This window comes from Mytilus trossulus, chromosome 3 (assembly GCF_036588685.1).
Source record: "Mytilus trossulus isolate FHL-02 chromosome 3, PNRI_Mtr1.1.1.hap1, whole genome shotgun sequence".
Taxonomy (NCBI): domain Eukaryota; kingdom Metazoa; phylum Mollusca; class Bivalvia; order Mytilida; family Mytilidae; genus Mytilus; species Mytilus trossulus.
The window spans coordinates 30,065,985-30,081,433 of NC_086375.1; the positions used below are offsets into that span (position 1 = coordinate 30,065,985).

The following is a 15,449-nucleotide window of genomic DNA, read 5'->3' on the forward strand; positions in this document are numbered from 1 at the left end:
TCACCAACTTGTTTAAAAATAGTCTTTGATTGACAGGTTACAGGAAGTTAAACTCGGGGGCTTGATATGGATTTCCAGGGCTGATATCGATATCGGCCCCAAGGGCTGATAACCAACCGCCTATAATTGACCATGCAAAAACTTACATATCAGTACAAAATATGTGATAATATACATTATACTAAATTTAAGTCACAGACTAAGAATATCAAATGTGAAAATAGCAAAAAACTTTTCTGAAATGTATGAATAAGACAAGAAAAATTAGATTGATGATATGAAAATAGGAAAGCAGAAAATGATAAATATATGCATGCAAATGTTATGATAAATATAAATGTATCTACATTAGTAAAACGTAATAAAATAAATGATCATATATAAATAATTTACATAAGTAATTACGATACAGTTTTTTCCAGGATATCAATCCAGCTATGTTTTGTTTTCAAATAACATAACAACATTTCATGACTTGCGTAATTAAATGCCAAGTCTTTCACTGCTGTGCTCTTACCTTCTTCCTTATCTTATCTTTCTTTTTCTTCTGTTCATCTGGTTTAAAACATGCAAGGGTCATTTGAAATTATAATTTGAATATGAACTTTGAATATGTCTCCATATAAATAATTTATACTAATATTTCCTTCCTAATACACAATTAAGGATTTCAAACAATGATTTTTTAATAACTACAATAATAGCTCTATAAAAGCATTCCAAAAAATAAATTGGCTGCTAATCAGATGTAAATGAAATTTTTGAATATTTGATTTGTATCGATTTTTTATCCAAGTAAGATAAAAAATAATTACCATGAATTTATTTTTTAGAATATAACAAGATGCTTGCTTGAAATTTACTTGAAAAACTAATAACAACTTAATCTTTTTGACAAGTTATACAACTGATTATACAAGCCATAATAAAACTTTAAGTTACACATCATAAATTTAATTATAACCACCTGGGTTAACAGAAAAAAATATTTCCATTCCAAATTAGTCGATAAACAACATCTCAAATTATCATGCAAAAAAGTATTTTTTATCTTTCCCTAAGTTTAAGACTAAAAGCAAATCTCAAACTTATTTCTGTTTCCTCCCAAATCAAGTGAGTACCGCCAAACAAAACCATGCAATTCACAGGAGACACTCACCCTTTTTTATATAACTACCTTCGTCATCAGACATAAAATGGACTCGATCTTGTTGGTGACCTCTACCCAGAAAACTATCATCCTGAAATCATCACCTAGTGTTATATACAGTATATACAGGGAATTGTGTCCCTTTGCAAAAATAAACTTATGTTGATCATGAAATAGTATGTGCTGCATACAGAAAAAACTATTCATTTGTTAACCAGTTTTCTTTAAAAAAAAGTTCATAATTTTATCAGGAGTTATCTAAAAACTTGTAAGGTTATTTAAATTGATTTTGCTCATGTGAAGCCACTTGATCCACACACAGAGCAGCATTTCAATAAATGACAATATCAACAACTGACATTTGTTTTGAGCTATTTTCTAAATGCTTGTAGTTTAAAGTTCAAGTTTTAACATATTTATTTATAGTGGATTGGGAAACAAGTTTTGCAACTTATATTAATCCCATTCCACTTAGCGGGTGCAAGTTTAAAGGTTTGGTTGGCTTGCTTGCTTTGTTTTTATAAATGTTTGCTCAAGCATTGTTATTAAGATTGACATCTGCAATCAACAGATGGACGGGTTCAGCCTGTATACATTGTAGGTGGCGCTTTATCTTGTATACATTTTAATCTTAACTACAATAATTGAGCAAACCTTTTAACTACAAGCATTAGGAAAGTAGCTCTAATTATTTTTAACATATTGTTATATGAAACAATTTAATATTCAATTACTAAGAAAACCATTTGTAAGAAAATTGGTTAACACATGTATGGACTGTTTCGTAAATCAAGATTAAAGACTAAATAAAACCACACCATAATGTTAACAGAATTAAAAAAAAAAAAGTCAACACCTATACCCAATATTAAAAAAATAACTGACTTCATCTAAAGATTAGTAAAATGAAATGTCAAAAATGCAGAAGGCAGAATGTAAGAAGAGATGAAGAATGTATGAAAGTAAAAGATGTGAAAATGAAGGAATGAAATGAGAGGGGACTGGTTTTATATGAACGAAGATAACACAGTAAAGTGACGGTTTGAATGATTTTTCACATACAATGTACAATTATTTTCACATTAACAGTACATTTAGAAATAACATGCATATCTACTGAAAAGCAAAACAATGAGATAATAGCAAAGAACATGCATAAAACCTTGGTTTAATATGTTTGTCTTGACAAATACCATAAGATCAAGATTTCATGCGTTAACTTTTGTATGTGTGTAAGCTTAAGGCATGTAATGCATTTAACATTGTATGCAAAGGAAAAAACAAATCAGACACAATTTGCTTAGATCCTCCCAAAAAATCACCCAGAAAGCTTAAGGTTCTTAAACAGAGAATTCTCTGACTAAAAATAGACAGAGAAATCTTTTTTATATATTTATATTTATAATTTCCTGAAATAAAATAGACACTGACAATCCTTCCAAACTTACATATGGTCCTGGTTGTGGTTTTTCTAGACCTCTGCTAGGGGATGTGTATCCTGGATCCCTGTCTAAATCTATTCCTATGCTAGTATAAGCTCGCCTGTAATTACATAGAAATTGATTAATATAAAATATATATCATTATAATACAGATTATATATTAAGTTGAAATTTTAATCAAATATTTTGTTTTATTATGCAATGCCTGCAATAAAATCTAGATTTTTAAATAGTTCTGTAGAATCAAAGATAATTTTTTATGAAAAAAAATAGTTACTGAGAAAGTACTTTAATTTGTGGGTATCAATTAAATTGAAAAGTAAAAGCCTTTAGAAACAGAGGTTAAAAATAGTCTGGATTGAAGAAAATTGCAAAGTAAACATTGACCCTGTGAATCGTAGTGACAACACTAATTAATGCAAGATAAAGTGATCAACATATTAAGGACCATTAAAGGTGTTAATTAGGACATAAACATGTCACCTAGAGAAATCAGTATCATAAACAAATGCTATAAACGTATCTTGAATTGTCAAACAATTCTTATCAAAATCAAGCCCAACATGAAATTATTATTTCCCATATATATAGCAGTTAAAAATATAACATGTGAAAATTGTTGCACAGTGACCTGTAATTGTAAACATCATATTTCTTTGGTCTTTATAAATAGTTGTCATTATGGCAACCATACCACATTTCTATCATTTTCATACAAGTATTCTAAGTACCATTATTTCTTTGTTATCTCTACAAGCTGAAAGATGGGTGTTTTGTATTTCAAATAAATATGCAAGAGCCACTTATTTTACAGTACTAGAGACATGATCTTGTGGATTTTATTTTATAAAATTTTTCATTAAACTAGTTTGCAATGAAAAATATTATAAAAATAACTTATGCTTGCAAAACACAATTTTATATATGGACAATTTAACAATTCAATGCCATAAATTAATATTTACTTCTTGAACAATCATCTTAAACATATTACGCAAGTGTTTTATTACAATGTTATCATCAACCATATTTAAAAAGCAAAGTGTGTGAGGCATCTATAAATGTCAGTGTTTGAATGGTAGTGCTAAGCATTTAGTGTTGTTATAAGGACGTTTATTTAATAGTTTGTATGTTATGAGTAATAAAGAGTCAATGATACACATTTTTATTAGTTTGGGGGAAAAAATCTGAAATAATCTGAGCTAGAGCAAAATACATTCATGTCTAAAACAACTTTCTTCCAACTTTACAATTTAAATTGTTCCACAAGGTATTCAAAACATTTTTAAATATTGAAAAAAAGGTAAAGTTATAGCATGTAAAATCAGGTGACAATTGTAGATTTTTAAAAGGAGCTACAATTAGGCATAGTCAGTGTCAATTTTTGGAAACTTAAAACAACTCTTTTTAGATTAATAAAGAAAATGGTCTCAAGTAAAATTAACAGACAAGCAGCTCTATTCACAATAATTTTAAGAGTAAACATACTTGTAAGTCATACAAATTTCAGTATAGTTTACAATTACTTTTAGTCGTAAGATTTTTTGTGAAAGAGTTGCAGAATCCTAACATCAATATATATTTTAAACCTGTGTAAACCAAAAACCTTTCCAAACTGGCCAAATCAAGCCATAAATTAACAAATGTCCTTATTTCTTGTGCATGCCAGCTTCCATAAAACATCTACATGAATATGAATGATACCTCCGTGGCTTAGGGATTTTAGAATACCTTCTGGATTTCTGTGGGGAGATGGGCGAGGGTAAGGACTTCCATGTTGATGATGCTGCTGGGTTACCGATGTTAGATCTAAATAAGGATGATCCTACAGAACTTGTTAATTCTCCATTCACCCAGTCTGGTACTTTGTCCTAGAAAAAATTATTACAACTATATTAGAAAGTTCTGTCTTAAAAATATATATTGCATAAATCAAAATAATACAGGTGAAAATTAGCTTAATCTTAGAATAGCTGTTTCCCCAACAAATTCTAAATCATTGCAATGCCTTTAAAAGGTAATGAAAGACAAATAGAATAACAAATTGGTTCGCATATATCAACAGCCCGTGTTGATTTAGCTTTTTCCACCTGCCCACCATGGACAGTCCACCCATACCCACTCTAGCTATAATCTCTTTTTCGTAAAAATATTGATTACAAATGCTTATCTGCTTTTTTCAAGTGATTGTACTTGCAAGTCTTTAGATGAAACAAAATAAATTGCATGTTAACTCCTAGGAATGGGCAGAGTGGACAAGGTAGAAATTTGCCCACCAGGTGCCCACTTCAATGGTGGGCAAGTGGACAAAGCAAAATCCACCCGAGCTGTAGTGTATCTTGTGTTGTTGTAAATTGAGTTCGTCATTGAAAATAACCCAGACATTTGTGTTTTCATTCAAAGTTAAATGTGTGGAAACCCATTGGTGGCCTTCTGCTATTTTATGCTCTGTGCTTGGAGTGTTGTCTCTTTGAAACTTTCCCTATTTTTATTCTCAATCTTATTTCATGTTTCACGCTGGTCAGTGTCAACCAAGGCTCCGTATTGAAACAGCACTTTGACCTGTAATTGTTTAATTTTTACAAATTGTGACTTGGAAGGAGAGTTGTCTCATTGGCACTCATACCACATCTTATTTCTATGACCATATTCTTGGACAGTATCCTATTTATTCTAAATATTTCATCTTCTTCATTAAAATAAATGATGCCTGAAACCCTGCTCTAAATAGTAACACTTACATCTGTGTCAGGTGATGAGGAAGGTTCATCAAAATAGATAGACTGAAAATATACAAGTATGTCAATTAAATTATACTGTTATAACAATGTCTGGAGCAACTGTAGTATAAATGACCTTTCTTAATAATAGTGAGATTGTTATTTTTATATAAATACTTTACATGCATGTTTCCTTACAATGCCCTATTTTGATTGGCTAAAAGCAATCCTGCATCATTCTGATATTAACTTTCATTTCTAAATAAAATGTAACATTCATTGTGACACTAGCTTCCGCAATTAAGTGCACAGGTAAATACCGAAAAAATTGATACATTATGTATTAATGATCCTAGCAAAAAAAATTAATTGTAAGTATTGAATGCTCCTTTTAGTAATTTTAAAAGTGTTGACCATTCCTACATTTTCATAATAAAGGCTTCCTTACTTCATACAAAATGTACTTCGGTCAACACTTTTACAACCCAATAAATTTACATAAAGAAACCATTTTAAATGTATTTTCTTAATTTTAAGTTACCTCTTGAAAAATTTTCAGTTTAAAATGCATCTTTTAAATGTGAAAGTAAACTATTAAATCATTTCATGACCTCCTCATTTTTTTTATAAGGAACAAGTTCATGAATTAGAAATGATAAATTGTAAAATTGTAATGGTCCAGCGGTATATATGTGAAATAACTTCAAACATTTAAAGGTTGATTTAAAGAAAATGTTCCATCTACATGGCTATATGATAATTTATTTATATTTATAAGTACTTAAATAAATATCTACCATATATGGAGGTAAAGTAGGTAGTTCCCCATCCTGAGGTTTACTGGTAAACGGTCCTTCCAGTACTCCTCGCTTCAACATGTGTAACATTAACTGTGCATAAGCATTTCTGTTCTTTCTACAAGATAAAAGACACAAAAATACATATTAACCTTATGTTCTCTTTTTTTTCAATTTCAGGACAAGTAACTTATTAACATTTGGTTCTGTCTGACAATTCTAGCATTGTGGAAAACAATTGAAATGATTTTTTTTTGTGCAATGCTTATATTTCAAACCAATCTACACAAACCAAATTTTTTTGGAGACTTGACCGCTGACTTTAGATAAATGATATAGAAGAAACTTGAAGGAGGAACTGAAAGTGACATAAGTAGACAGGTGAATGCTGAAATGAGGTGACAGTTTAGCCAGGATTGACTTCTTCGACTATGCTCTGAGATGCCCAAAAAGCATAGATGCCTGAGCAAACTCAGACTAACAGCATACATTGCTACTATTTTAATCAAATTACATACCTTCCTGTAATGCCTGTAACTGGTTCACAAAGCTTCTTAATCCAGATGGCACACTTCTGTCGATCTGAAAAAAATTTAAAAAAATGATACAGATATCTTCTACTAATTTATCAGTTTGTAATTTTGAATTATATCAGTTATACTTTTTTTGACAAAGTTCTATAATTGTCTTTTACTTACAATGGATATAGTTAGAATATCAATTGACTTTTAACTCTGAAAAAGATGAGCCAACTATAATTTAAAGAAAAAGTTGGTAGCCAATACTTCAATAAACCTACCATTTTAAAAACAATAAAATGACCTTTTGACATGTTCCACACTTAAAATGGATTAGTATAATCTGATTGCATTTTTTTTTTATATATATATAAATCAAATATTGTTTCTGTCTAATTTCAAAAATGAAGTTGCAATGTAGGAATTGGACATCCAAAAATTAATGACTAACAAATATGCGAAGATTAACAGTATCATTTAATGACATTTTCAGTTTAAAGAATTTTTTAGAATTAGGAAATAATTTAAAGTTTGTCTTTATTAAGAAATGTACTGATAAATTATATGAAATTGTAACCTGGTATTTGGATGCCAAAACTGAACAAGGAAAACACTAGGTTGATGTTGTAAATATGGTTCAAAACAGATTGTTTTGGATATAAAGACTTTTAAATGTCAATATGGGAAATTTTTTATTAAGGTTGGTAAACATGGGGAGGACATCTAATAAATTTTGTTACAAACATCATAAACAAAGGAATGAATTCTGTTTAGAAATGGATTTTCATAAACTTAAGTTGGTAAACAAAAGGATGTTTGTGAATGTGTGGAAAAAAACTTAACACTCTCCCATCAACCTCCTGTGATAAAACACACTCTATACTATACTACTTGTGATTTTTTTTCAATAACAGTAATGATTGAAGAATAAAGAAGACAGAAAGAACACAAAAAACTACATTTGATTTTATACCGCTAAAAAAAATCTTTATATAAATGTTTTGATGAACAATGCGTAATGTAACTCATCCACATTTTTTTATCAATGATTTACTTGTATTTAAACCACCATAATAAATTCCATTCATTAGAAATTTACATGCTGTTCTCCTTTACAAATTCTAGACTATAATTCCTACAATTCATTCAAAGTTGCCATAAAATTTCAAAAACTTCAAATTTCTTCATTTTTATTCCCTATAACACATTCTAACCAGTTGAAAACCCAAAATATTATGCCATTATACCATCTACTAAAATCAAGAAAATGTGACCTATATGTACTGATTTTTAAAGTCTTAGGAGGTACAATAATAAAATACCTATTAAATACTTCAATAATTAGATTTGAAAATATCTGCTAATAAGTACGGATATTTAAATACTTAGTGTTGATCTGATTAAATAATCAGAGATCAATACAAAAAAAAATCATTTATATATATTAAAGACTGATCTCAAGAAAAAATCAAACAGTTCAATGGTTTTAACATGGCTTTAAGAATGTGTCAACATGACAAAGTTATCATTTAACTAATATAGTAAATCTAGGGTTGATTGCTAAATTTAAATTCTCAGATATATATTGAATATCATGATTGTTGACAATCTTTGCTCCTGGTTGTGGGATTTTGATTTTATTATCAACTTTTTTTCTACCTATGATTTGAGAACTAGTACTAATAAATGGATTTTTTTTTTCATTTACAAGTACAGCATTAAAAATCTGTGACAAATGTAATAAAAAATATTATTAGGTTTTATTAATTTATGATTGCAGACCTTTTAATAAGAGTGAGTGATTATGAAATAATAATAAATAAATAATTAAAAACAAAAACCCAATTTTTAACCAAAGACATGAAAGAGTAGAAAATAAAATGAAAATAAAACAAATCAACTAAACAATATATACTGAGCATGTATACATTACCTGAGCGCTTTTTGTCGCCTAATCAAATATGAAATTAAATCATCTTTGACTCTCATTTATCAAATAACAAAATCAAATATAACCAAATTTATCTATACATTGACTGTACTTTATAGATGAACATGCTAAACAATATAAAAGGAATAAAACTGAAGAAATGAAACAAATGTCAAATTTATTTCCAAGAATAATAACAAAACGCCACATGAGCTATATTGATTACAAATAATTTACCCCGTTATCAATATTTTGTAATTAGAAAAATGATCAGTGATGGATGCAAATGCCATCATATGATGTATGATGTCTTTAGATTATAAGGAAGCTATGGGAAAAATAAGGGACACATAGCAAGAGTTAAGGCAGTATACACCACCATTCTGAGAGGGATATGTATAACCATGCTCTTTTGCACAAAATCACTTGTTTGATTTTAAAGGTTAATTTATGTATGTGTGGTTTTAAATAAAACCAGCCTGAATATATATTTGTAATTTCTATTCAATGTTAAATTGTTTTAAAACTATATGTCAGTAACAGTAGTCTAAAATAGCTATATGAAAGTATGTTATAAGTTATAAGTATCTATTTTGAGCAATTGAAATAAAAGACAGATGTCAGTCTTAATATGTAGAAACTTCTAGCATGGACTAAGGCCATTATAGGAATTTTCTAGTTTCTTATCCAAGTTTTTTCTTTCAAAAGATTCTGACATAAAAATAAACTATTTTACCAATATGATTTCTAATGGTGACTTAAACACGAATGTGTCCCAAGAACATGGATGCCCCATCTGCATAATGCATTATCTTTTTCTATGTTCAGTGGATCGTGAAAATGGGGTAATTATACTAGAAAGATCATATCAAAAGGAACATGTATACTAAGTTTCAAGTTGATTCGACTTCAACTTCATCAAAAACTACCTCGACCAAAAACTTTAATCTGAAGAAGGATGAACGGACAGACCAGAAAACATAATGCCAATAAACATGATAAATGGGGCTGCTGGCATAAAAAACACTAGGTTTTTGGAACATGATTGGCTCTTGAGATAAAAATCTCAAAAATCATTAACACTTTCAATTTTATTCAGAAAGTACACAGTAAATAATGGAACATTTATTAACAAGTCATGAGCAGAAGTACTGTTAAAGACTTGGAGTTATTGAACAAAGGTGTAGATAAAATACTACATGTATGGATGAAAAGGATTATGAGGAAGACTTTGAGACATATGGATTAATTTACCATCTCTAGTTGACTGGTCTGCTCAATATAAAAATGGAAATTACACATTGTGTGACATGTATATATGTGAATTTAATCCTATCAATTTCCTAAATTTAAGGGGAATAACATGAAACAAAAGAGGCTATAAACTGATGTCTAAAACTCTTATAAATTAATATTTTGGGTACACAAACTTGGTCTATATGTTACCTTCTATGCAAAGCATCATCACTGGCATCACTTGGTAGAGTGAGTCAGTGACAAACGGCAGGATAGTGAATAGGACATATTGAATTGGTAAATTAACATACTATAAAAATGTATGACCTTTAGGATTTGAAAACAGGCTTTTAATTCTTGTGACTTGAGATATGAGAAGAAAAACCTTTTATCTTCCAACCAGTTTGTAATGGTGAAGGCATACATTAACAGCCAGTGGATAAACTTGATTGGACACATCTACATTGTGAAAATTATTAAATCCGACAAAGTGTACATGTAGTGTAAATGCCCTTATCGACACTGAAAAATATAATATTACAGATGCAAATATAACTGTTCTACACATCATGCCTATCTAACAAGTCATAGCAAAAGAAAAATACTTTAAACAGTATATAATGATGATAATTATAAAAGCAATGCAAATTAGGAATAAATTTTTTCCAAAACATTGTTTATTACGTTTTAAAATCTAAATTAATATTACAATGTACCTGTTTTGTGTGGTAACTTCAATACATATGGCTTCATATCTGCCAAAACTTTGTCAAACTTCTGGTCCAAAGACACATACACAGGATCTTCAGAAAATGCCATTTTTATGCAATTTTAAACCAAGCTAACCTTTTAAAAAGAAAATAATGTTTTAAATCCCACATGCATTATTTTGAAATCATGCATAACTTAAAAAACACCTGATTATGGTATCTTAAAATAGTACTATAATAAATTAATATGGGGACGAGGACCCGAAATTACAGTAGATAATATTTTCTTTCTACTAATGAACTCAAAATTGTTAACTTTTTTTCAGATCTACTTCCTGTTCCAGTCTTTTTTGCATGAGAATTTGAATAAAATGTTTATTTATCAACATATCAACAAAATAGCCTAAAGGAAGGAATTTAACACCCAATAATTTAAAATAATTGTTTGATATGAAAAAAATGTAACCTGATAACATCGTTTCTTTGTTTACACTGAATATACATGTACGTCATAACTTAAATAACATCACAACTAAATCCCTAACAACAGAACCAATATCAGAAACGTTACGGTATTTCCAGTTTTTTTATCAACATATTTTCGATTAAAAAAAAACAAAAAAACAGACTGTGTTCCCACTCACAGGTTATGTTAACTATTATGAGTAAAGATGTATATTTGGTGAGAGCAAAGGCTCCGTGTTGAAGACACTTTGACCTATAATGCATTATGTTTTACTTTTACAAATTGTGACTTGGATGGATTGTTGACTCATTGGCCCTCATACACCTTATCGTTATTACCGGCTGACCCAGCCGCTTGAACTTTTGATGTCAACAACAATCCCTTTTCCATTGTGGCGTCAGATATTTTGTTTTATAAAGTCAAAATTTTATCTCTTATATTTATGTATATGGACCATAATTTGCTATTGGGCTCGTTTCCTATAACTATAGAAAAGTGATAAAATTGTGAATTACTGTAAGAAAAGTTGTAACTACATCTATTAAAGATGCCATTATTTTTATCAACATACAAGTGTATGCTACTCTTCCCCAGAAAAAAAATTGAAATTAACAAATTTCAAAGATTATACAACCGTATTTTTGTGTCGTTTCTCGCGTTACTTTTCGCTTCCTAAGTGCATAACGCTTTCAAATAACAAAGAACATCGACCAATAAGAATAGTGAGATGAAAATACCAAGAACTATTAGTATTTCTGTAGCAGGTGTAAGAACACAGTCTTGTTTAAAAAAGGAAAATACAATTTTCAAAGAGATTGCGCCGGGGGTCTTTTATTTTTCCTATGTGCATAATGTTTCATACGATCCTGTGTGAAAATAAATTCCTAATGACTTGACAAAATCGATTTCAGATTTGACCGACATTTTCACACACTTCGTTTCCCAATAACAATGTAAAGGGTCCTTGGAAAATTCAATGGAAATTACGTCTCTTATCATGGTGCCGATGTTAGTTGGATTGATTTTGCTTCAGCAGTAAATATTACTGGATATTTTAGGTCAATAAAGATAATTTAATAAAAAATACATGTTAATATACCGTTACACATGGAATGTACAAAGTTGGTATCTTTGTCACAATTTTTAATTATTTTTTTTTATTCGTGTTCTGCAAACACTTTTCAGAAACGCAATAAACTTGTCAAAGGAAAAGTAATCTCTTACCATGCATGACTTGAAAGGAAGTACTTTATTGATTTTAGCCCACTAAAGTAGGTTAAAATGTGGAAACCATGTAGATGGTGTACAGTTCACAAATATCACATGGTGCTTATTTTAAAGATTCTTATTCCAAGTTAAAAGTTTTTTTCTTTACTGGATTTAAAGAATTTTACATTGCCAATGATTTGGAATAAACTGTATATAACTGAAATTTCAAAACCAAATTTAAATACATTTTTTTGGCTAAAACATCAAGATACAACGATTATGGTATCCTGTATCAATGAAGAAAATATGGAAATTCCTACATAAATTGTACTAATTGTTTTCAAAACAAGCACATATTTAGGACTTTTATAATATCCTACCGTAGTCTAAGATCGTTCATCTTGTCAGTTCGTTATGTATTTGTGTTTGAACTTAACACACGGGGAAACTCCGCATTGATGTCACTACGGTACTTCTGGCGTAGAAAAACAGTGCAAAATACGTTTTTTCTGCACTTTTGAATAAAAAAACATTTCTAAAGGTAAGTTTTCATTGTTGTTCTCAATTATTGCCAAAAAATGCCAATTTTCTAACGCCCATTTCAATCCCAACTTCCGATTATTTAAAAACATTCTAGAACTTCACAAAATCCCATTTCCGGCCTCCATTGCTTTGTGTACATTCCATTCAGCGTCATCAATCTTGTGGCAGGCAATACAGGTCAAGCAAATCGTATTTTTAGGAATCTAAAAATGACATGCTCCTTACCTCTTTCTCGATTTTCCCGCGAAAAAAGCCCAACCAAAATGAAAGGAAAAATATATGAAAAAACGATGTCCATGCTATAATTTTGAACAGGCATATAGAGTTGGTTAATAAGAAACAATTTACATTTATTTTTCATAGAATTTTCTTTTTATTCATTATAAAAAGATCGATATTCTGACCATCATGACTGTAGGTAAATATTCATACAAAATTCCCTTGATGTCAAAAGGGATGGCAAAAAAAGAGTTTTCCTGTTGAATAAAACCCAGAACTATTGCAAACTATTTTGAAGCAATATCCCAGAAAGAAATAACGTAATTGCCGTAGACTGAAAAATCCCCTAATTGACAGTAGAGCAATTTGATTGGATATAACGAATTGACATCACGTGATTTTGACGCCATTGAAATTTTAATGTAAACAAACAAGGTCAGAAGGTTCCATATGTGACATCATCGTACATTTAGTTACTGACAAACAATTTCGAGTTATCAAGCTTGCCAATGCATGGTTATAAAAAAATAAAGCTAAGTCTACAGAAAAAATAAGAAAAAAATAGCCTTAGTATAACGACTTATCATTACACCTGGATACTGTTACATTTAAGATGGATTTTAAGAAAAAGTATACTGTTCAGATTATTTTAAGCAGATTTTGCAATAAAATAAAACTAAAAAAGTGCTTTCGGTTTCTTATGGTTTCCTGTCGCGTTTAAAAAAAACTTTAATTTAACATTGAAAATAGATTTTAAATATTAACATGAAGCAAGTAACACTAGTAATGGTGTTCATTTATGTCTTTTGAAATATATTGTGCAAAATAAAGAAAATAAAGATTGTTTTCCTGTTAAGTTTCCTGTCACGTAAACGCCGTTTATGGACTCATCAGTATTGAAAATGGTGAGTCCAGGACTCATGGACTCGCCTTAGTGAGAACCCTGGTAAACGGTGAATCAAAATGTATTATTTTTTCTCTCGAAAAACTCAATTGTTCCATTAATACTATTCTAACACAAACACAACCCACAGAATAAAAGTTAAAGTTTTAGAACTTATAAAAAAGGATACAAAAAGAAACCAAAGGCCGAATACCAAATTATGGTCCATATCATTATACACAAAATTCTATATTTGTTCAGACAAAAGATGTTAAAATATTTAGCATGTTTAGTAAAATAGAAATTGAAAAAAATGCATTTTACTGTCATATTTTTCTTCAATTGACACCTTTTAAATTCCTGTTCATTTTAAAGATGGTATCTGGACCGTTCGCCCTAGTAACATGTTCGCCCTGGGTCCGTTTGCCCCGAGTTCGTTCGCCCTTAGAGTCCGTTCGCCCTACTAAAAAATATTAATATTCAGGGCATTGAAGCTGAATAAACTTAATCAGATATATTTCTATGGTATATATTCTTGAAATTTATGGAAACATTGAAATATCTAAAAGTTTATGGCATTATAGGATCATTAATTTATTGTTTTATGACAAAATAATTCGGATCACTGCTTATTGTGATACCTGTCTTTTGATGGATCTAAAATAAAAAACAAATTTCTTTTGATAATATATTCAGCTTGAAATTAATTCAAAAAAACGGATTTACAAGTTCATTCATTAAAATACTCTGAGACTAGTCTAAGTTATACTGCATACATTAGTAAATGACTGAATACAATTATTTTGTAATAAATATCAACAAAGATAAATACATTGTATTCCAGTATTCTACTGCAATCAAAGGGAAAATGATGAAATTGATTGCGGCAATATCAATATTCGGTGATTTTTTCAACAAACTTCAACATATTTTATTCAAATACTTAAAATTATGCCACTAGACAACAATTAGTAAAAAATAAAAATCAGAGCGAATGGACCCTGGGCGAACAGGTACTAGGGCAAACGTGAATTAGGGCGTACGGACCCGGATTCTTTAAAGATCATGATGAATGTTTTATGTATGAAATGATGAATGCAAGCAATGGTAATCTTACCTATATATGCAATAATAAATGGTTGTTTCAACTTAACCTTAACGTTTTAAGTGTGAGATATGTACAACTGTAAATAATATAAACACAAATACTAATCAAATCAAACTCGATAAACGTGATCAGGCACGTTGACTTTGTTGTGTTTTTTTAATCAGCTTATTCGTGCGATGTGAAGTATGATTTATGAAAATGCATGAGGTTTACCTAGTGTATGTTGATTATCAAACCTGGTGTTCAATGCAGGACTAGTAACTTATTTCGAAATCATAGCAACGATTTTTTTTAAAGAAGCTTGGTCAGTAACACGACCGGATGTTTGAATTTTCAATTTTAGGCTATGAATAAAGAAATAAGAATTATAAACACAACAAAGTTACCTTTGAAATATAATTAAGACTATTTTCTGATCACAAACAAAATATTAAAATAAGAATAATTAAATTACAACCTGATAGATTATATTACATAAGCTGTAATCTAGATAAAAGGTAATCACAATGGAAATAATA

General features: G+C 29.6%; 1 protein-coding gene across 7 annotated transcripts in view; it reads right to left on the reverse strand.

The window, feature by feature from the left end:
• LOC134711200 (centrosomal protein of 112 kDa-like) overlaps nucleotides 1–15,409 on the reverse strand; it is a 45,972-nt gene extending 30,563 nt beyond the window's left edge. The window contains exons 1-10 of one of the 7 annotated variants that reach the window (XM_063571656.1): nucleotides 15,389–15,409; nucleotides 10,510–10,639; nucleotides 9,812–9,829; nucleotides 6,628–6,691; nucleotides 6,110–6,227; nucleotides 5,334–5,375; nucleotides 4,324–4,463; nucleotides 2,599–2,692; nucleotides 1,160–1,241; nucleotides 518–555 (exon numbers count right to left, since the gene is read on the reverse strand). In XM_063571656.1, coding sequence (XP_063427726.1) covers nucleotides 518–555; nucleotides 1,160–1,241; nucleotides 2,599–2,692; nucleotides 4,324–4,463; nucleotides 5,334–5,375; nucleotides 6,110–6,227; nucleotides 6,628–6,691; nucleotides 9,812–9,829; nucleotides 10,510–10,612 — 699 coding nt within the window. In that variant the 5' untranslated portion in view covers nucleotides 10,613–10,639; nucleotides 15,389–15,409. Of the gene's footprint in view, nucleotides 1–517; nucleotides 556–1,159; nucleotides 1,242–2,598; nucleotides 2,693–4,323; nucleotides 4,464–5,333; nucleotides 5,376–6,109; nucleotides 6,228–6,627; nucleotides 6,692–9,811; nucleotides 9,830–10,509; nucleotides 10,640–14,940; nucleotides 15,063–15,144; nucleotides 15,270–15,388 lie in introns of those variants that run through there. The other 6 variants (XM_063571654.1, XM_063571655.1, XM_063571657.1 and 3 more) reach the window with 6 other exon arrangements.
• Nucleotides 15,410–15,449: the final 40 nt, after the last annotated feature.